Here is a 22,100-nt window from a genome sequence, read left to right as displayed (position 1 = left end):
CAGGCAGTTTCTTTACCACTGAGCCAACTGGGAAGCCTCTACTCCACAGTGCTAGTTCTCAAAATATGGCTCCTGAAACAGCAATATTAGCATCACCTAATAGAAATGTTAGAAATGCAGATTTGGGGGCCCTGCTATGATCTGAATATTTGTTTCTCCCAAATTCATATGTTAAAATCCAAATACCCAAAATTATGGTGTTAGAAGATGGGACCTTTGGGGAATGATTAGGTCATAAAAGTAGAACCCTGGTGAATGGGATTAGTGCCCTACAAAAGAGAGCTCCCTAGCCCCTCCCACTATGTGAAGACACAGCTAGAAGGTGCTGGTTTTGAACCAGGAAGAGTGCCTTCATCAAAACATGATCATGCTGGCACCTTGATCTTGGACTACCCAGCTTCCAGAACTATGAGCAGTAACTTTCGGTTGTTTATAAGCTACCCAGTTGGTATTTTGTTAGAACAACCTGAATAATCTGAGATGGGCCCTATCCTAGACCTGCTGAATCTGAAACTGTTAGAGTGTGCAGATTTTTAACTGTATTACTATTTTAACAGACTCTCCAGGTGATTTGAGTGCACACTCAAGTTTGAGAACCACTGTTCTGTGGTGTCTGGCTCAGGAAACTACACCTTGGAGTTCCCTGGGAATGTTGATGTGATGACTGACCATATGGACATTATCTTTCCAGGAGCCTCTGGACTAGATCTGGACGAGCCTCTGGACTAGATCTTCCTCCAGACTTCACCTCACCACTCTTCAGCGGCTCTGCTTGAGTTTATATGTGCACCAAACTTTAGTTTGCTGAGAGAATAAAGGTTGAGACCCAGCATGACTATGCCAGCTAATCGGACCTCTCCCCAGAAATCTCTGGGCCTGGCTCCAGAGGAATGTGGCAGCTCATGTGAGGTGAGGAGGAGGAATCCCAGTGGGTGGAAATTCATTCTGGGAGTAGTTTGATCTTTACAACCAGGTTTTGGATAACGATCATACCTAAAGTTATTCCCAACCTTGTTTTTGGTATTTGTTTCATTTTGTTTACTACGTAACCTTCATGTCCCAACCAGTCAATGATAGTAAAAGAACTGAAAATTATAAATATAGATTCAGAAGTCAAATGTATTAACTATTCACAGCAAAACGATGCTCAAAAATAATCTTGAAGTGAAAAGTTTAAGTGAAAGTTAGTCACACAGTTGTGTCTGACTCTTTGTGATCCCAAGGACTGTAGCCTGTCCGGCTCCTCTGTCCATGGAATTCTCCAGGCAAGAGTACTGGAGTGGGATGCCATTTCCTTCTCCAGGGAAAAATAATCTAGAGAAATAATTTATCTCAAAGAAATAAAATGTAAATTGCAGATGAAATGGGTATATTTCTAGGAACATATTAACTTTCCAATCAAATCTTTAATTACCATTTACTATATTTTCCCTTGTAGGTATTATGACTTTTATTTTAAAAATTCTACTTTAAAAAATAAATAAATAAAAATAAAAATTCTACTTTTAATAAGATTGAGATTGGCCAATGCCAATTTTTCACAGAATGTTTTTATTGCTTTCAGAGAAAACTTTGTTTCTGTGTTACTTTTTCTTTCTTTACTGAGATCTGCCATTTTTTTGGTAACAATTAAATAACAATTTCTTAACCAATTTTTCCAGAATTTATTCCTTGGACTCATATTCCTATTTACTTAATTAAGTTGTTGCTTGTTTTAGTGAATTCCTTGAATTCATGGTGAATGTGTTTAATTGTGTGGCAGCTTATTTCTAGCATGTTCCTTTACATCTCTTTTCTCTTTCATTCTTTTTGCTTATAGTGTCTTTGTACGTTAGATTTTTATTGTTATCTTTAAGTAAGGAGATTTTTTTCCCTGGACAGATTGTTTATAAGAAGCTCATTTGGTGTGGAGTCAAAGCCACGGATATGATATCTTTTTGATTCCTTATTTAATTATTGATGGCATAGGGCTCAGGGGCCAGGGTTTTGGTGTGAAGTAGGTTGTGAATGTGCAAGTGTATGAAAGAGAAAGATTAGAGCATATATAGTCTTTTCAAGTATATAGGGGACAGTTTCAAAGAAATGATAATGTTTTAAGCCTCCTAAACAGAATAAATACATTGCAAAGAGGCAAACTAGAATCTTTGAAGACAATTAAATGAAGAAACAAAAAAGATAGCTTTTAAACATCATAATTTTAGACATTAAAAACTAAGAGCATCCTTAAAAAAATTTTTTTTGTATTTATTTATTTTTGGCTGTGCTAGGTCTTCATTGCTGCCAGGGGGCTTTCTCTAGTTGTGATGTGTGGCCTTCTCATTGTGGTGGCTTCTCTTGTTGCAGAGCACAGGCCCTAGAGCACACAGGCTTCAGTAGTTGTGGTACACAAGCTTAGTTGCCACATGGTATGAAAAACCACAAGTATCTTTAATACTTTCTCTGTCCTGTCCTCCCTACATGCTTATTCCCTCCTCTGAATTCAGCGACTTGCTTTATACACATTAGTACAACTGAATCATCTCCACACTAGCTCTGTATCCATCTGCCTAGTGTCCCTCCTTGTATATGTTTTATCACCTAAACCTCAATATGTACAAAATCTACTAATTCTTGTCTTCTTCCCCCAGCCTCCACCTCTAGTTCTTAAATTCATCTGTGACCTTAGAATCTATAGCAACACAAAACTGATAACTGAGAATTACTTGAGTCCCATTATCTCATCTTCACACTTGGTATCAATTTTACCTCCTTAATAATTAATATCAATCTGTCCTATAGCCTTACTACAGCCTTACTTTAGGTAAGTAAGAAATTTGTATTCTCTCACCTGAATTATGCAGTGGTTTTCACGACTTACTTTCCAGTTTTGCTCATTTCAGAATGTTCTCTTATAAGAATAATCTTTCTCCAATATATTTTTTCAACTTTTATTTGTTTTGAAATAATTAAAGATTCAAAGAGCATTGCAGAATATAATACAGAGAATTCTTCCATAAATTCCAGTTTATCGTGGTACATGGTTATTTTTATTCATTGCTGGATCCAGTCTGCCAGTGTTTTGTTTAGGATGTTTACATCTAAATTCATAAAAGAGATACTGGTCTGTAGTTTTCTTTTTGGTACTGTCTTTGTCCTATTTTGGTATCAGGGTAATAATATTGACTTCATAAAATTAGTTGGGCTTAATTAGAAGGGCTTCCTCCTCCTTTACTTTCTGAATGGGATTATGTAAAAATGAGACTAACGCTTCTTTAAAAATTTAGTAGAACTCTCTAGTAAAACTATCTGGGCCTGGAGATTTTTTTTCAGGAGATTTTAAATTATGATTTTAATTGAATGGTTGTGGGATTATCAATTTATCTATGCCATAATGTAAGTTTTGGTAGTTTGTGGTTTGTTTGTTTTTTTTTTCTTAATCACATCAAGGGTTTTATTGCAAAATGGGACCTTTGTTCTTACCTAGTAAATCCATGTCAAAGGATAAGCCAGGATTTAGATACATATGTAAGCCATCTCTTTAAGCATCTCTTTCACTTCAAATTAGAACATATATCTGAAATTTACTGTTGCCAAGTCTCAACTGTGCTTATCATGATAGTGGTTAAAACTGGAAGACGTTAAAAAAAACCCAAAACCCTGATGTCCTACTATTTATATTCAGTCTTCTTGTTTGGAACAAAAGGTAAAGAATTCACAAACATCACCATCAAAGTATCTGTTTCAAACCAGACATCAGCCTTCAGCTTTTGAAATAATTTCTTTGTGATTAAGCAAATAGCAGCTGAAGATACATGTCAGCTGCTTCTTTCTTCCAAGAGAACCTGGCAGGATGACTGCACCCCAAGAGCTTCTCTGTGTTGAATCTGAGTGGTGGAACAAAAAGAAAAGCAGCCTTTTCCAATCCAAATCATGGAGGTAAAGTGTAGAGAAGAGATATCCACATTTCAATAGGGAAGGTGACCAGATAAAAGAAGTAGGACTACCCCAATCCAGGAGACAATGTAGAATACTTGCCAAATCCTGAGTTCAGAGTTTTGTTTTCTTTTTGAGATGAATATAAAAGCACCTAAATGGCAAGGAAACTGTTCTTCCTCCCACGGGCCAGCAGAAGCACTCCAGAGCCCAGGGGCCGACCCGCCCCCTGGCCCAAAGGCCAGGTAGCCTCAATGAGCCTCACTCCGCCATCTTCACTCCTTCTCAAGTCTGCCAACCCTGCCTAGTTTGTGGTTTTTGAGGAATTGGTCCATTTCTTCTAAATTGCTGACTCTTACCAGCATAGAATTTTTGTATTCCCTTATTTTTCTTTTAATGGCTGCCAGATCTGTAATCATAGTCGTACTTCATTCCTGACATTGGTGATTTGTATCTTTTTAATCCTTGATTACTAGGTCAGTTAGCAAGATTTAGCAATTTTATTTATTTTTTTCCCCAAATAATACATTGTGTGTTATTGATTTTTCTCTAGTTTTAAAAAAAATTTGTTTGCAATTTCATTGATATTTACTTACTATTATTTTCTTCTTTCTGCTTGCTTTGGGTTTATTTTGCTTTTCTTTTTCTACTTTCTTGAGGTAGGAATTTAGATTATTGACTTGAGAACTTTCCCCTTTCCTTTCTCATTTTTTAAAATTGATGTAATTGACATATCCCACATTAGTTTTAGGTATACAACATTATTCAATCTTTGTGTATATTGTGAAATGGTCACCACAATAAATCTAGTTTTCATCACACGTAGTTACAGATGTTTTTCTTGTGTTGAGAACCTTTAAGATATTTATTAACTTTCACAAGGCAGTTATATTTCTAATCTTTTGAGGAACTTCCATAGTATTTTCCATAGTGATTGTACCAGTTTACATTCTTCCAGTAGTGCACAAGGATTCCCTTTTCTTCACTTCTTCGCCAACACTTGTTATTTCTTGTGGTATATTTTGTTTTTGTTTTGTGGGGTGAGGTTTTTTTGATAATAGCCATTCTAACATGTGTAAGGTGGTATCTTATTGTGAATTTAACTTGTATTTCCCTGATCATTAGAGATGTTGAGCATGTTTTCATATATCTGTTGGAAATCTGTATATTTTCTGTGGAAAAATGCCTTATTCAGATCCTCTGCCCATTTTTTATTTGGATTGTGTGTTTCACCTTTTCTATATATTTCCCTTTCAGCATCTCACAGATTTTGATATGTTACATATTTTTTACCAGCCAATAAACATAAAAATTTTGATTTAGTTAGTAATCAAATAACTGTAAAGATAATGCATTACCATTTTTGCCCAGCATGACAAAAATTTTAAAAGGACAGCACTTAATGGTAATAAGAGATAAGATGAGTTGATATGTAGTATTTTTCATTTTCTTTTAGTTCTCTGTATTTTCTAAATTTCTTTTGAGGATTTCTCTTTGACTTGTAGTTTATTTAGAAGTATGTTGATTGATTTCAAGATATTTTGTGACTTTTCAGTTTTTGTTACTATTTTCTAACATAATTCCTTTTTCTGTTGTCTTTCTGTTACTGATTTTTAATTGGATTCCATTATTTTCAGAGAACAACTTTGCATTGTTTCAGTTCTTTCCAGTTTTTTGAGATTTGTTTCACAGCCTAAGATATGGTCTGTCTTCGTCATTGTTCTGTGGGTTCTTGAAAAGAATGTGTATTTTTCTTTTGTTGGAATATCCTATAAATATTGATTAGATATTGTTTGCTTTTCTATAGCATTGATAATACCCTCTCTGTTATTTCTGTAATTTGTTGAATGTGGGATATTCAAGTCCCTGTAATCCCTTTTTTAAGTGTTTATGACTCCAGGTGGAAATAAGTCACTCCTTCAATTATGCATTTCCAGACTAGATTTTTTAAATATAAATGATCATGTTTAACAGAGAAGGCAATGGCAACCCACTCCAGTACTCTTGCCTGGAAAATCCCATGGACAGAGGAGCCTGGTAGGCTGCAGTCCATGGGGTCGCTAAGAGTCGGGCACAATTGAGCGACTTCACTTTCACTTTTCACTTTCATGCATTGGAGAAGGGAATGGCAGCCCACTCCAGTATTCTTGCCTGGAGAATCCCAGGGACAGAGGATCCTAGTGGGCTGCCACCTATGGGGTTGCACAGAGTCGGACAAGACTGAAGCAACTTAGCAGCAACAGCACAGCAGCAGATCATGTTTAAAAAAAAAATTTTATTATAAAAAAAATGTAAACATATCCAAGAGTAAAGAGAATAGTATAAGGAATCCTTGTATCTATTATACTGATCACTCAGCTTTAGTAGTCATCAATATTCTGTCATTTTATATTAACTAAAGTCACCCTCCTCCCCAACTGCCAGATTATTTTAAAGTAAATTCCAAAAACCATTTTATCTGTGAATACTTTGTTGTATATCTCTTAAGATATGAGAATTCTTTTTTTTTCCTTTTTGTTTAATGTAACCATAAAGCCATTATCACACCTATAACGTAGTGACAGTAATTTCTATATATTATCTAATATACAGTTTTTATTTGAATTTCTCTTAAGATCCCCTGGATGAGGAAATGGCAACCCACTCCAGTATTCTTGCCTGGAAAATCCCATGGACAGAGGAGCATGGCGGGCATGGGGTTGCAAAAAGTCGGACACAACTGAGCATGCACACAGACATACATACAGACATGCCATAAGTATCTTTTTAATGTTGGTTTGCTTTAATTAAGAGCCAAACAAGGTCCATAAATTGCACTTGGTTAGTATAACTCTGAAGTCTCTTTTTTTGGGGGGGGCGGGAGTTGGGGAGCACAGCACAAGGCTTGTGGGATCCTAGATCCCAACCAGGGACTGAATCCAGGATCTCCACAGTGAAAGCTCCAGCTTCCAACCATTGAACCGCCAGGGCATTCTCTTAGTCTCTTTTAATAAAGAAAAGATTCCCCTCTTCCCTTCTGTGGCCATCACTGAAGCACCAGCAGCCAAAATGAAGTTCAGTCCCTTTGTGACTTCTGACCTAAGCAAGAATCGAAAAAGGCATTTCAATGCGTCTTCCCACATTTGCAGGATAATTATGTCTTCTCTTTCTAAAAAGCTAAGACAGAAGTACAACGTTCCATCCATGCCCATCCGAAAGGATGATGAAGTTCAGGTTGTGTGAGGGCACTACAAAGGGCAGCAAATTGGCAAAGTAGTCCAGGTTTACAGGAAGAAATACGTCATCTACATTGAACGAGTGCAGCAGGAGAAGGCTAATGGCACAGCTGTCCATGTGGGCATTCACCCCAGCAAGGTGGTTATCACCAGACTAACACTGGCCAAAGATCACAAAAAGATCCTCGAAGGTAAAGCCAAATCTCACCAAGTAGGAAAGGAAAAGGGCAAATATAAAAAAGAAACAATTGAGAAGATGCAGGAATAAAGTCATCTTGTCTACAGCTTTCATTAAAAACTGTTAAAATTAAAAAAAGAAAAGATTCCCCTCCATATTTTTTTCTTTTGTGATTTATTTTTTGAAGAAACAGGTCATTTGCTGCCTTCTGGATTTAGCTTATGTTTTAGTCTTGATATTGTTGAACATTTTCCTCTACACTTCACATTGTTGTTGTTTAGTCACTAAGTTGTGTCTGACTCTCTGCAACCCCATGGATTATAGCCTGTCAGGTTCCTCTGTCCATGGGATTTCCCTGACAAGAATATTGGAGTGGGTTGCTGTTTCCTTCTCCAGGGAATCTTCCCAACCCAGGGAGTGAACCCCCCCCACCCCATCTCCAGCATTGCAGGCGGATTCTTTGCCCCTGAGGCACCAAGGAAGCCTTATGTACGAATAATTTGTTGGATCTAGAGGCTTAATGAGTTTCAGGTTGTATTTTTCTTTCTTTATCATATCAGGAGGCACATAATACCTGGTTATCTTTTTTTATGATGTTAAAATTGTTGATTCATTGCAGATGTTCTTAGCTCATTCATTCATTTTAAACTTCAGCCTTTCACATGAAACAGTTGAGCAACCTTTAATGATTGTTGTCTAAATCTGTTATTTCATTACAAGTTATAAAATGATGTTATTCTGATTCTATCCTAACTTCTTCATTAATTAGCCAGAAAGCATTTTGTAAGGAACTATGCCTCATCATTTATTTGGTTATTCTGCAGTACAAAAAAATTTTAATATAAATCTGATTAGCTTAATTACCTTTACTTAAAGTGGAAAATTCATACTTGTTCTATGAGCAAACTGTTTTTACCATAACCGCCTTCCTGGCATGTCATACAGACTTCTCTTCATTTATACAGAGCTATTTGCTGTTCTCCAAACTCATCGTGTATTTTCCTATATCCACACCTTTGGTTTTGTCTTTTCTGGGAAATGACCTCCCTCACCACCACCCCCCCCCCATTCTGTATTATACTTCTCATCTTCTAACTTAAATTCCTCAATTAATGTAAACTTAAACCCTCATGTAAAATGTATTTTTCCTTTTGGGGGACCTCAGTGTTATCTACATGGAGATTTACTTTTTAACCCTTTAGTGAATTTGTGACTTTCTTTTTTAAAAAAACATAGGTCTTGTTTATTTTCCAAGTCTTTTAAGTTGCTAGAAGGTTAGAAATATAAGTAATTCATTTTTGTGTTTCCAGGACTAGCATAATGGGTTGGCCTAAATTGCTCAGAAATTATATTTTAGGTTGTTCATCCAGTTGCTAGAAAACTACAAGAGAGCCTATTTCAATCTTCAGTTTTGAAAAGTGAGTAATTGACTGATCATAGTATAGAACAATAACATAAATTCTTTACTGGACTTCTTTCTTCCATAAAATATTATGTAGAACTAGATATTTAATATACACTCTGTATAGACTGAAGTGACTTAGCACACACACATGCACACTCTATATGAAATATTATTTTTTAAATGTTCCTGGATTACACAAGTATATGCATTTGTCAAAACTTCAAATGGTACTCTGAGGATTTGTACATTTCACTGTATGTAAGGCTTACCTTAAAAAAATGATAAAAACATGTTATACTCTACTTAATGATTTGCATTTTTGAAGTATACTGGCACCTATAGTTTTTGACATGCACAGAAAAGTAAGATGGATTGATGGATGGGTAAATATGTGGTAAAAGCAAGTAGAGTAACATGTTAGTGATAGATTATAAGTGGTAGTTATATAGGTTTTACCTATATAATTCTTTTACATTTTCTGTATAAAATTTCATAATAAATTTTTAGGGAAATGAAGGGGGTGAGGCTTTAAAAAAAAGAAGTAAACTAATAACTATGAAACTCAAGTTCTATATTCCTAAATAAAGTGTCTCCATCCTCCAAAGCTAAGTATTCATGCTGAACAGGAATGTGCCCTTACAGGGATCAGTGTCCTTCAGTGACGTGGCTGTAGATTTCAGCAGAGAGGAGTGGCAGCAATTGGATCTTGATCAGAAAAACCTGTACCGGGATGTGATGCTGGAGACCTATAGCCACTTGCTCTCAATAGGTAAGCACAGTCAACTGGGTGTCTGAGGGAAGGCCCCACTGAGAGTGTTCTTATTCTCAGGTACTGAATGCTATGAGACATCTGACTTATATGATGGTTTTGCCCTTATTTGTCCAGAATTCTTTTTCCCTTTTGGGCACTGTGAATATTATAGTTGACTCTTGAACAACACAGGGGTTGGGGCGCAGACCCCTTGCACAGTTGAAAATTTACATATAACTTTTGACTTCCCAAACACTTAACTACTAATAGCCTACTGCTGACTGGAAGACTTACCAGTAACATGTGAAAGTGTTAGTCCCTCAGTTGTGTCCAATTCTTTGTGATCCCATGGACTGCAGCCTGCTAGACTCCTCAGTCCATGGAATTCTCCAGACAAGAAGAGTGGGCAGCCATTCCCTTCTCCAGGGGATCTTCTGGGGTCGAACCTGGGTCTCCTGCATTGCAGGCAGATTCTTTACTGTCTGAGCCACCTGAGAATCCCTACCTATTGGGTTTATGTTATTTTATTTATGTTATTTATTTTATTATATGTTTTATTTATTTTATTTCTGTTATATACCTATTTTATTTATGTTACCAATAACATAAATAGTCAATGTATATTTTGTATGTATTATATATTGTATTCTTATAATAAAGTAAGCTAGAGAAAACAATTAGCAAAGAGGCACTTACAGTAATGCAGTTCTTGGAAAGCAGTTATAAAACAGTAAGAAAACTAACACATTATTAATTTTATGTTAAATATCACTCACCTTATGCCTATGTAAGAGTAGTCTGTCAGCCTCAGTATAGGTCTTATGCATGACGCTTTACATGATGCATACTTAGGCAATGATGATGATGAAACTAAAACTCCTCATATAATTCTTATCAATAGATTTTCACAGGAAGACACATGCATATACAACAGATAAGTTTATTAACTGTATAGCATGATGAGTATTTACTGCTTTTTAGATGGAAGTAGATCATCATAAAAGTGTTCATCTTCATCATCTTCACATTAAGTGGGCTGAGAAGGAGGAAGAAATTGGTTTTGCTGTCTCAGAGGTGGCAGAGGCAACAGAAGTGGGGGAGGTAGAAGAGTTGAGGCTGGAGAAGCAGGCACACTCAGTGTAACTTTACGGAAATACATCATAATTTCTGTCTTTTTCGCTTTTTCATTTCTCTAAAAATGCTTCTATACCACACCAATCCTTCTTCCACCATTTGCTTTAGTTTCGGTGCCCATGTCATAGAAAGGTCCATGTGGTAAAAGAAGTCACAAACAGTCTTAAGTAAGTGGAACCCATCTGCTAAACTGTCTCATGTCAGTTTGTTCTCTGGCACTGCTTATTTTGTCTGTTTCCTACCATCTGGCACTGATTCGAAAGCCCTCACATTTACCAAGCCTGTGGTGTGATGTCTATTAGCTCTTGAATTTCTCCAAGATCCATATCTTCAAATCCTTCACACTTCACCTCCACTTTTTTTGCCTTGTTCTCAATGTCTTTCATGATTTCCCTGATTGGTTTGACCGTAAATCCTGTAAAGTCATGCACAGCATCTGGACACAGTATATGGTTCAGGCTTGATGACTTTTATAGCTTTTTCTATAACAAGAATGGCATCTTCAGTGGTGTAATCCTTCCAGCCTTTCCTGATGTTTGTCAAGGTTCTCTACATAGCATTGACATTCCTTTCCGTGGACTATCATGTGTAATAAGCTTTAATGATCCTTGTGACCCCCTGATCTAGGGGCTACATTAGTAGACCACTTTATCACCTTTGGTATTGAACTCATGGGGTTCTGGGTGGCCAGTGGCATTGTCCAATATCAAAAGAACTTTAAAAGGCAGTCCCATACTGGCGAGGTACATCCTAACTTAAGGGACAAGCATCAGTGGAACCAATCCAGAAAGAAGTTTCTTGCTGTTCAGGCCTTCCTGTTTTACAGCCAAAAGACTGGCGGCTGATGTTTATCTTTTCCCTTCAAGACTCGGGTGTTAGCAGCTTTACAGTAAAGGGTTGTCCTGATCATAAACTCAACTGCACTTGCACAAAACAAGGGAATTAGTTAGGATTTTAGTTCCTATCTTAATTCCTGCTGCTTACTTCTTTGTCTTTTGTGGCTCCCCCCCCCCCCCCCCCCCAGAATAGAGCACTTTAATCTGCATTAAAAACTGGTTCAAGCAAATATCCTTTCTCCTCAATGATTTTCTTAAAGGCATCTAGGAACTCATGTGTTCCCTTTTGGTCAGCAGAAGCTGCTTGTCCTGTTATCTTTTTTAAAAGCCAAACCTCTTTCTAAATTTATCAAACCATCCTTTACTGGGATTATATCCTCTCTCTTTAGGCCCTTCACCTTCCTTTTGCTTTAATTTATCATATAATTACTTTGCTTTTTCTCAAATAGTATTAGAGTTTCTAGATATACTTCTCTTATAGCAATTCTGAACCAACATAAAAACTACATAAAAAAATTTGTTTTGGGCTGTGCTGGGTCTTCGTTGCTGTGCAGGCTTTTCTCTAGTTGCAGTGAGCTGTGGCTACTCTAGTTGCAGTATGCAGACTTCTCATTTTGATGGCTTCTCTTGTTGCAGAGGGCATCAATAGTTGCAGCACATGGGTTCAGTAGTTGTGGCTCCCAGGCTTTGGAGCACAGGCTCAATAGTTTTTGTGGCACACAGATTCATTTGCTCCACAGCATGTGGGATCTTCCAGGATCAGTAATTGAACCTGTGTCTCTTGCACTGGCTGGCAAATTCTTTACCCTTGAGCCACTTCCCTATGCAGGGAAGCCCAAAACTCCACTTTTAATGTAAGATAAAAAAGTATTTCTTAAAAAGTGCAAGGTTTTTGTATCTTCTGGGTTAGCTACAGCAACGCTTTATGAATTTCTTTTTCTCTTTTTAGAATGGTCTTTATACTGAGTTTGTTTATCTTGAAATGGCTGGCAACCACAGCTTTAGCTTGGAAAATATTTTCAATAAAATCCATGTGAGTGGACCCATGCAGTTCAAAGCTCTGTTGTTCAAGGATTAACTGTACTTTGTTCTCAGAGATACATGGTTAGTTTCCTGAAAAACAAAGCCTCATTGAACAACAAGACTTTATTGATTGGGCGCAGAAACACAATTCAGTTCAGTTTAGTTGCTCAGTTGTGTCCAACTCTTTGTGACCCCATGGACTGAAACACAATTAGCTGGACCTTAATCAAGCAATTCAACTTTTTCTTATAATAACACTTAGTATGGGTTCCATGATATTCAAGGTTTATGGTATTGAGTGAACATGAAAAAGTACGTGACAACCCAGGAAGATTACTTTTTAGTGCTATGTGCAATTTACTGGAGAGAGGGATTGCTCATGAAGTGATGATTAGGGTATTTTAAGTGGATATTCACAGCACTTAAACTTACTGAAATAGCAATAGGAGGTAGCTACAAAATTATTACAGCAGTACAGTATGTACTACAGTTTATGCAATTATAATTTACTGTTGCATCTTTACATTTGTCTGCATTTCTCTGGACTGCAAATGGTGCCATGTACAGTTATGAGTTTTTGTGTGCATAAATTTTGATAAATTTTAACTTTTTAGAATAGATTTGTGTATACTTTATGGTGGGCTTCACTGGTGGCTTAGACGGTAAAGAATCTGCCTGCAATCAGGAGACCCCGGTTTGATCCCTGGGTTGGGAAGATCCCCTGGAGAAGGGAATGGCAACTCACTCTAGTATTATTGCCTGGAGAATCCCATGGACAGAGGAGTCTGGTGGGCTACAGTCCATGAGGTCACAAAGGGTCAGACATGCCTGAGCACAGGCACAAGCAAGCAAGACTTTTTATCATTTCTCATGAACAGGATATCAAGTTCCTGAAACTGAGGTTTTCATGTTGGAACAAGGAAAGGAGCCATGGGCACTGCAAAGTGAGGGCCCATATCAGAGCTGTCCAGGTGAGTGAGAGTGACCCAGACTGATGGGACACAGGGGAGTAAATCTCAGCCATCTTGAGAAAGGCTGGCATCTTTGAATTGCTGTTAGTATGACTCTTCTGGAAGGTTCTGGTTTTTTCTTTTTTTTTTATTTCTTGAGAGCCCTTGACATTGGCCTCTCAAATAACTAAATGCCTTCTACATAAATGCCTTTGTCAATTCTAACTATCTTCTTCCTTGGCTTTTTGGCCTCTGGATCACATGCCAATCTGCCTCAATAAATATTTTCTTTTTTTCTTGGTTATGCTTTCTCTCTCTTTTCTTTCTGCTTTCCCATTGTCTGAGATTCACTCTTTATGTATTCAGCTGTTTGTGGATTTGCTTTCTTTAAAGCTTGCTATGTGTCACACACTCCCACTCCTGCTAGTCCTCTCTCATTTCTTTTTTTTTTTTTTTTCAGTTCTACCAGTTTATTGCTACCAACACATCTCCCTCCACCCTTGTGCACACATGCTCAGTCATGTAATCCCATGGACTTCAGCCTGCCAGACTCCTCTGTCCATGGATTTTTCCAGGCAAGAATACTGGAGTGCCTCTCACATTTCTTATTGTGAGATGGTTCTAAACTTTATCTCCAGTCATGCTCTCTTCGTTTTCTCCATAGACACTGACTTAAGATTTCTCACTTTCCCATTCCCTGTGCCTTTCATCTAACTGATTACTTAGGGCTCACTGTCACTTAACTGTTAGGAGTATCTTTCTGACTTTTCCTTCCAAAATTACTTCAGACGTCATACTGACTGGGGACTCTCTGCCTGGCTGACTGATTTTTGAAATTGCTTTATTTCTGTACTTCACAAGATGAGGTTTGAGTTTGATCATGTCTTCATTTAGGATGCAGTATCATCATCAGTATGAGTTAAGGATTCTCTATAATTTTTTTTTCTATTTATTCCTTTTTTTCTTCTTTCCCCCATACTCATCTCACTTCCCATCACAAGCAGTTGTTTCATATGATAGAAAGATATTTTTCAGTTCATACATCATCTTTTAAAGTTTAAAATGACTTGGGGTATGTATTATCAATTTATATAAATGTTATTGTGCTGTATATCTTGTTCTTTGCCCTTTTTTCACTTCTGCACATAGTGAATTGAGTTCATAAAGTTTGTTCTCTAAATAAACTGAATTCTATCCCACAGTGTTTCCTATCACCCCTGTCACCAAGTCTACTAAGTCATTGATTCACCTTCATCATTCTTTTCATTGTGTTCAACTTGGATGAACCATATGAGCCTCTCATCTTGCCTTTGCTAGCCCTTCTTTGAGCTAAAATCATTCTCCTTTGAGAAGGAGACTTTGGGTTTCAAACCTCAAAAATTTTCTATGTTGAGAGGGAAGGTGATGCTACAAATGACGTGTTGTTGTATTTTATTCTAGAAGAATTGTGGCAGATTGGTGACCAGATTGAGAGCTATCATCAGAGAGAAAACAGATCTTTAAGAAATGTGATTTTCATCAAGAAAGTATTGACTATACAGAGGGATTATGCATATAAGGGCATAAGAAAAATAATTCATGTGAGCCAAAACATTCCTTCCCCAAAGAGACCTCATCATCAATGTGACTTATTTGGAAGTGCTTTAAGCTATAATTTAGATTTATGCAATCATAATAGAAACAGTGGATCAAAGAACATTAGTAAGATTACTGAATATAGTAAAATTTCCTCCTATACTAAACAAGAGTATACTCCAAGAGGAGAGAAATTACAGGACCATAATCAATGTGGAAAAATTCTCAGCTATAAACAACCACCCTCTCAACATCAGAAAATTCATACTGTGATGAAATCTTATGAATGTCCTGAATTTGGAAATGCCTTCACTCAGAAGTCACAACTCAAGGTACATCTGAAAGTTCATACAGGAGAAAAACTCTATGTATGTATTGACTGTGGGAAGGCTTTTGTACAGAAGCCAGAATTGATCACTCATCAGAGAACTCATACTCGAGAGAAGCCCTATAAGTGCAGTGAATGTGGGAAAGCCTTTTTCCAAGTATCTTCTCTTTTCAGGCATCAGAGAATTCATACTGGAGAAAAACTCTATGAATGCAGTGAATGTGGGAAAGGCTTCTCTTATAACTCAGATCTTAGTATACATCAGAAAATTCATACTGGAGAGAGACACCATGAGTGCAGTGACTGTGGGAAAGCATTCATACAGAAGTCCACACTCAAGATGCATCAGAAAATTCATACAGGTGAGAGATCCTATATATGTATTGAATGTGGACAGGCTTTCATCCAGAAGACCCACTTGATTGCACACCGAAGAATTCACACTGGAGAAAAACCATATAAATGCAGTAACTGTGGGAAGTCCTTCATTTCCAAGTCACAGCTGCAGGTACATCAACGAACTCACACAAGAATGAAACTGTCTATGTGCAGCGAATATGGAAAGGTTTTCAACAGTAATTCCAACCTCAATACACATAAGAAGGTTCAAATTAGAGAGAAATCTTCCATATGTACTGAATGTGGTAAGGCGTTTACCTACAGGTCAGAGTTGATTATACATCAGAGAATTCACACTGGAGAAAAACCTTATGAATGTAGTGATTGTGGAAAAGCCTTCACTCAGAAGTCTGCACTCACAGTGCATCAGAGAATTCATACAGGAGAAAAATCATATATATGCATGAAATGTGGTCTAGCCTTCATCCAGAAGGCACACTTGATAGCACATCAAATAATTCATACAGGAGAGAAACCTTATAAATGTGGTCACTGTGGGAAATCCTTTACTTCCAAGTCACAACTCCACGTGCATAAACGAATTCACACAGGAGAGAAACCCTATATATGCACTAAATGTGGGAAAGCATTCACTAACAGATCAAATCTCATTACGCATCAGAAAACTCATACGGGAGAGAAATCCTATATATGTCCTAAATGTGGCAAGGCCTTCACTCAAAGATCAGACTTGATTACACATCAGAGAATTCATACTGGGGAGAAACCTTATGAATGCAGTACATGTGGAAAAGCCTTCACCCAGAAATCACACCTCAATATACACCAGAAAATTCACACTGGAGAGAGGCAGTATGAATGCCATGAATGTGGGAAAGCCTTCAACCAGAAGTCAATACTCATTGTGCATCAGAAAATTCATACAGGAGAGAAACCCTACGTGTGTACTGAGTGTGGGAGAGCTTTCATCCGGAAGTCAAACTTTATTACTCATCAGAGAATTCATACTGGGGAGAAACCTTATGAATGCAGTGATTGTGGGAAATCCTTCACCTCCAAATCTCAGCTCCTGGTGCATCAACCAATTCACACAGGAGAAAAACCATATGTGTGTGCTGTATGTGGGAAAGCCTTTAGTGGCAGGTCAAATCTCAGTAAACACCAGAAAACTCATACTGGAGAGAAGCCCTACATTTGTTCTGAATGTGGAAAGACCTTCAGACAAAAGTCAGAACTGATTATACACCATAGGATTCATACTGGAGAGAAACCTTATGAATGTGGTGATTGTGGTAAATCATTTACTAAGAAATCACAGCTCCAAGTGCATCAGCGAATTCATACAGGAGAGAAGCCTTATGTGTGCACAGAGTGTGGAAAGGCCTTCACTGACAGGTCAAATTTGAATAAACACCAGACAACACACACTGGAGATAAACCCTATAAGTGTGTCGTCTGTGGGAAAGGCTTCGTTCAGAAATCAGTGCTCAATGTGCATCAGAGTATTCACACTTGAGATAAACAGGCTGAGAGAAACCTCAGTGAGATCAGATCTGATTTTATATTATGGAATTTGTGCAGCAGAAAATATGCATATTTTCTTAAGTAGATATGCTCCATCAGAATGTCACATATTTGTATACAGAAGAGGACTTCTGAAAGGGCCCTGAAAGAGAGGGCCCCTTTCCACATTGTCACCAGCCTCAGTAAACCCTGAGGCATTTATACTGAGAAGGAACTTTGTCAACTTGGTACATCAGTAGAATTTTTCTCATGAAAACTGTAATGGAACACTGTTACCAAATTCTGCACTGAAAACATTATGTGAAGTCATGTTAATGATAACCCTGTTTACTGTGGAATAGGTAACATGCCAGTAAGTTGAATGGTAGAACAACATAATATATATGATAATAATAAGCCCTGAGTTCTGTGAGGTGTTTGTTGCAGAACACACTGTCTAACAATTTTGGGTGACATTCTTCTGCTGAATCTAACATGGTCTTGTCTATCCAATTCCCTATTGCATATTTTTATCAAGAAAGGCTTGCCACAATGAAAAATTATTTTTGTATACAGTTGACTGCCCTGTTATCCTCTAGCACCCCTCGTTAGCTATCAGTAGATGTCTTCAACTCCCATACAGCACATTGTCTTCTGACTGCTGTAACTGCATTATGACTGCCCATTCATGCTAAACACCGTGTCTGGTGACTACCCTTATCTCCCAGACTTACTGACCCTTAATTACCCTGCAGCATAATGTCCTGTGAATTCCCATTACCTTCAGGAAAGCTTCTGACATAAGAATGCTCAGGTCATCTCAGTCAGCTCTTCACCTCAGTCTCCCGTTTGCTGTCACAGTTCTTCCAGCTCATTTGCCTTCCTTAATGACTTGCCCTTTATAATGACAATAATGAACCACTAACTCATAAAAACAAACCTCAACGTTACCTTCACTGTCTTCTTTCTATCCATCTTCATTCCATACACTCCACAAGGACCTTTTCCCCCATGTCCCTCAAACACATCAAATTAGGTCCTGCCTCAGGGCCTTTGCATTTACAGTGCCCTCTTCAAAGAGCACAGTTCCTCATTATATCTGTGTGCTTTACTCCTTCATGTCTTTCGTCCAGCAGCATCTCTTTGCAGAGGCCTTCCCTTCCCTTCCCTGCCTGTCTGACAAAATTCCATCCCTTTCCTCTTCCTCCTTTATCATTCTCCATAACACTTAACATAACACATAACACTCCATAACACATAACACTCCACAGTACCCTGTATTTTTCCCTTGTTTGTCTATAGTTCCCATTCTAGAATGTTTTTTTCCCATTTTGCTCACCATAGTGAACTTAGACCCATGCCTAACATACAGCAGTCCTTCCATGAATGCACATTATGGAGTGTTGACCCTGCTCTCCTCACGATTTCCCTTTGATGCTTTCTATGTGTGTGCTGTGCTCAGTCACTCAGTCATGTCCAAGTCTTTGTGACCCCATGGACTGTAGCCCACCAGGTTCCTCTGTCCATGAGACTTTTTTCCAGCAAGAATTCTGGAAGGGGTTGCCATTTCCTTCTCCAGGGTATCTTCCCAACCCAGAGATCGAACTCCCATCTCCTGTGTCTCCTGCATTAGCAGGCAGATTCTTTACCACTGAGCCACCTGGGAAGCCCGGTGCTTTCTATATTGCAGCATAAGATGCTCTGATAGGGAGAACCAACTTAACCTAATACACAGCAGGTTTTTTCAACCTCAGTCCTTCCTTCCTGTCCCAAAAGTTGTCACATCATTGTAAATCTTTTGGTCTGATGCCAACCCATATAAGCAAAAGAGAACTGAGGCACAGGAAATCAGTCCCACATAGATACTTGATGTTTCAAGATTCCCTTCAGTGATTCCAAAATACCTCAGTCAGCTCCAAAGTGATCACAAAAGAGCATGCTCATTCTGTCCAAGCATTTCACAACCCTGCCCTACCCCAGTTGCAATGTGACAGGGCCTTGCCTACCTCATAAGCTGATGTACAGACCTGCTTATCATGCCCTGAGAGGTCTGCCCAAAGGTGCTAATATGGAGAGACCAAAAGCAGAGAGGGGTTGCCTTTCCTTGGAAGTCAGGTGGGCAGCCTAAGACTGGGGCAGCAGTGGCCTCACAAATGCATGTAGAGGATCTGATTGAATGATCAGCAGTTGGGTGGCCAAACTGGAACCAGCAGAATGGTTCCTCCAGGTCAGTCCATTGACAACACTGAGAGTGGGCAATAACTGGTACAGAATTGTTCTCACCTTTGTGAATAGCAGCATGGGGACTGAGAATGGGGACAGAACCTGGTTGAGGAGCAGGACTAAGGATTCTCATATAATCTCCAATAATCAAATTGGGCAGTGATTAGTGTCATATCCCATTACCTTAATGATGATGTCTAATCCATCATTAGATCTTCTTTATCTCACTGCTTCACAGTAACTGAACCCACTATCTTAGAACAATATCCAGTGACCCACTACCCCCTTTTACTGCATCCAGTATTGCTTCTGGGGCCTCACTAAATGTTTTGTGACCCAGCATTATCCCCCAACTGGGGACAGTGTTTGCTAACTCCTCAGGAGAGTGTCTGGAGATCTTGCCATTATCCCCTTCTTAGTCCACAAATATGGTTCACATGAGGGGAGCAGAGCTAGTGGAGACCAATGAGAGTGTCCCTGTTGTTAATAATATTACCAGTTATAAATGGACACAAGACCAACCTCTGAATGGTTGTACCCAAACCTCACAGAGGGAAATGTATGTTATTTTATAAATTACTTTCAATTATTTCTCTTTTATATTTACTGTAACACAGTATCATAGTTCTGCTGTGCTGTGCTTAGTTGCTCAGTCCTGTCTGGCTCTTTGTGACCCCATGGACTATAACCCAGCAGGCTCCTCTGTCCATGGGGATTCTCTAGGCAAGAATACTGGACTGGGTTGCCATGCCCTCCTCCAGGGGATCTTCCTAACCCAGGGATTGAACCCAGGTCTCCCACATTGCAGGCAGATTCTTTTTTTTTTTTTTTTGCAGGCAGATTCTTTACTGTCTGAGCCACCAGGGAAGCCCAAGAATACTAGAGAGAGCCTATCCCTTCTCCAGAGGATTTTCCCGGCCCAGGAATCGAACTGGAGTCTCCTACAATGCAGGTGGATTCTTTACCAGCTGAGCTACTAGGGAAGCCCAATGTTATAGTACTGAGGTATTTTTTAAAGTTAGATTTACTGAGGTATCATTTACACACAGTAATAGTCATCCTTAAAAGTGTACAGTTCTGAGAGTTTTGACAAATGCAGCATACAATCAAGGAGTCAACACTACAATCAAGAATACTGTTTCTTCACTACCCTAAATTCCTCCCTATCCCTTTAAAAAATTATGAGTATTTCTTTCTTAAATGTTCTTTTTTTAAGTGGAGTATAATTGCTTTACAATGTTGTGTTAGTTTCTGCTGTACAACAACCTAATCAGCTGTTATGTATACATATAGCCCCTCCCTCTCATCACCTCATCTCACCCCTCTAGATCATCACAGAGCACCAGGCTGAACTCCCTGTGCAATACAGCAGGTTCCCACTAGCTATTTTACACATGGTAGAAAGGTCCTATCCCTTTTTGATCAATCTATCTACTCCCAGCCCCTCGATCCTGTTTCTATAGTTTTGCCTTTTTCACATGTTATGAATGTGTGTGTATCCATATAAATATGTAAGTATGTATCTCCTTTTGAGTTTGACTTCTTTTATTTAATGTATCTGGGGTTCATCCATATGGTTGTATGAGATACAAATGAAAGTATGATGATGAAATGACACTGGACATTATTAGTCATCAGGAAAATGCAAATAAAAACCATAATGACATACCATTACGTGCTTATTAGAATGGCAGTGAATAAATAACATAGTACCAAAAGTTGGCAAGAATGTAGAGCAATAGACACTTTCATGTATTGCTGTAGGAATGATACAGAGTAGTATATCCACTATGGACAAAAGTTTCACAAGTTCTTATACAGGTAACTATATACTTATCCTATGACCCAGCAATCCCACATCTAGGTTTTTACCATAGAGAAATGAGAAATTATGTATGTACTTGAATGTCCATAGGAACTGCATTCATAATCACCAAAAGACTGGAAACAACCTAAATGTCCATCAATGGGTGAATAACTAAATACAGTATAGTACATCTATACAGTGGAATACTACTCAGCCATAAAAAGCTGAGTTAAGACACAAGCTCCAAAAAAAAAAAAAAAAAAAAGACACAAGCTCCAACATGAATGAATCTCAGAAGCATTATGTTTTACTGTATGATAAATTATGTTTGATAAAAGATTATTTATTAGAAATTAGATGATAAATATATATAATTACATTTGTACATCAGTTATAATTTTATATTGCATATAATATACTATAACGTTGTATATAATATAATACACTGCAATATCTATTGTATATTTCTATTACAATTAAAATTTTATTTTATATGATATATAATATGTACTATATGATTATATATTAGAATATGTAAGTTTTTCTATTTTGCATATCAGTCTTTCACATAGAATTTTGGTTATTTGTATTTTTACAAGTTTACATTTAATGTTTATAGTGTCAAGTTATAACTATAATAAAAGGGGGCATGGGGTTGGAAAACCCTGAAATTGTAGCTGGTCACCATTGTTATTATCTGTCAACATGCCCATTCTGGCTGCTCTTAACATCACGGAAGCTTGTTTCTCTTTGGGCCTTTGCCTGGCTGTGTTCTCTGAGACTCTGCTTCCCCAGTCTCCATGAAGCTTGCTGTCATCTCCTTGTTTGGAGAGTTTACACACACACCACTGTGTATGAAGTAACACACTTCTTGGGGCCACTCTCTATTTTGTACTATAT

The 22,100-nt window shown here is 38.0% G+C and overlaps 2 protein-coding genes and 1 pseudogene across 4 annotated transcripts in view; all 3 read left to right on the top strand.

Annotated features, from left to right (window-relative positions):
* Positions 1-774: 774 nt before the first annotated feature.
* On the top strand, positions 775-7,652 carry LOC122688220 (annotated as a pseudogene).
* On the top strand, positions 775-17,585 carry LOC122686898 (zinc finger protein 585A-like). Of its 2 annotated transcripts, XM_043892261.1 has the most exons (4): positions 775-909; positions 9,353-9,479; positions 13,333-13,425; positions 14,845-17,585. In XM_043892261.1, exons 1-4 carry the CDS (start codon positions 832-834, stop codon positions 17,181-17,183), a joined length of 2,637 nt encoding a protein of 878 aa, XP_043748196.1. In that variant the 5' UTR covers positions 775-831; the 3' UTR covers positions 17,184-17,585. The 2 variants fall into 2 exon arrangements, with proteins under 2 accessions (XP_043748196.1, XP_043748202.1); XM_043892267.1 differs by lacking the exon at positions 9,353-9,479 and having other exon boundaries at positions 785-909.
* The window catches only part of ZNF793 (zinc finger protein 793), a 52,101-nt gene continuing 30,810 nt past the window's right edge, over positions 810-22,100 (top strand). For both annotated transcript variants that reach the window (XM_043893551.1, XM_043893506.1), the window contains exon 1: positions 810-909. The gene's annotated coding sequence lies outside the window, so the exon portion shown is untranslated. The remainder of the gene's footprint in view (positions 910-22,100) is intronic.

Source organism: Cervus elaphus, chromosome 4 (genome assembly GCF_910594005.1).
Source record: "Cervus elaphus chromosome 4, mCerEla1.1, whole genome shotgun sequence".
Taxonomy (NCBI): domain Eukaryota; kingdom Metazoa; phylum Chordata; class Mammalia; order Artiodactyla; family Cervidae; genus Cervus; species Cervus elaphus.
Note: the sequence above shows the minus strand (reverse complement) of the source record. Positions and strands in the feature narration are given on the sequence as shown.

What these genes read in the sequence shown, in the direction of transcription:
- LOC122686898 (XM_043892261.1), top strand. Translation starts at nt 832, where the DNA reads ATGACTATGCCAGCTAATCGGACCTCTCCCCAGAAATCTCTGGGCCTG. An exon ending in TAGCCACTTGCTCTCAATAG is followed by an intron (nt 9,480 to 13,332) that starts GTAAGCACAGTC and finishes TCTCATGAACAG; the next exon opens with GATATCAAGTTCCTGAAACT. An exon ending in CCCATATCAGAGCTGTCCAG is followed by an intron (nt 13,426 to 14,844) that starts GTGAGTGAGAGT and finishes ATTTTATTCTAG; the next exon opens with AAGAATTGTGGCAGATTGGT.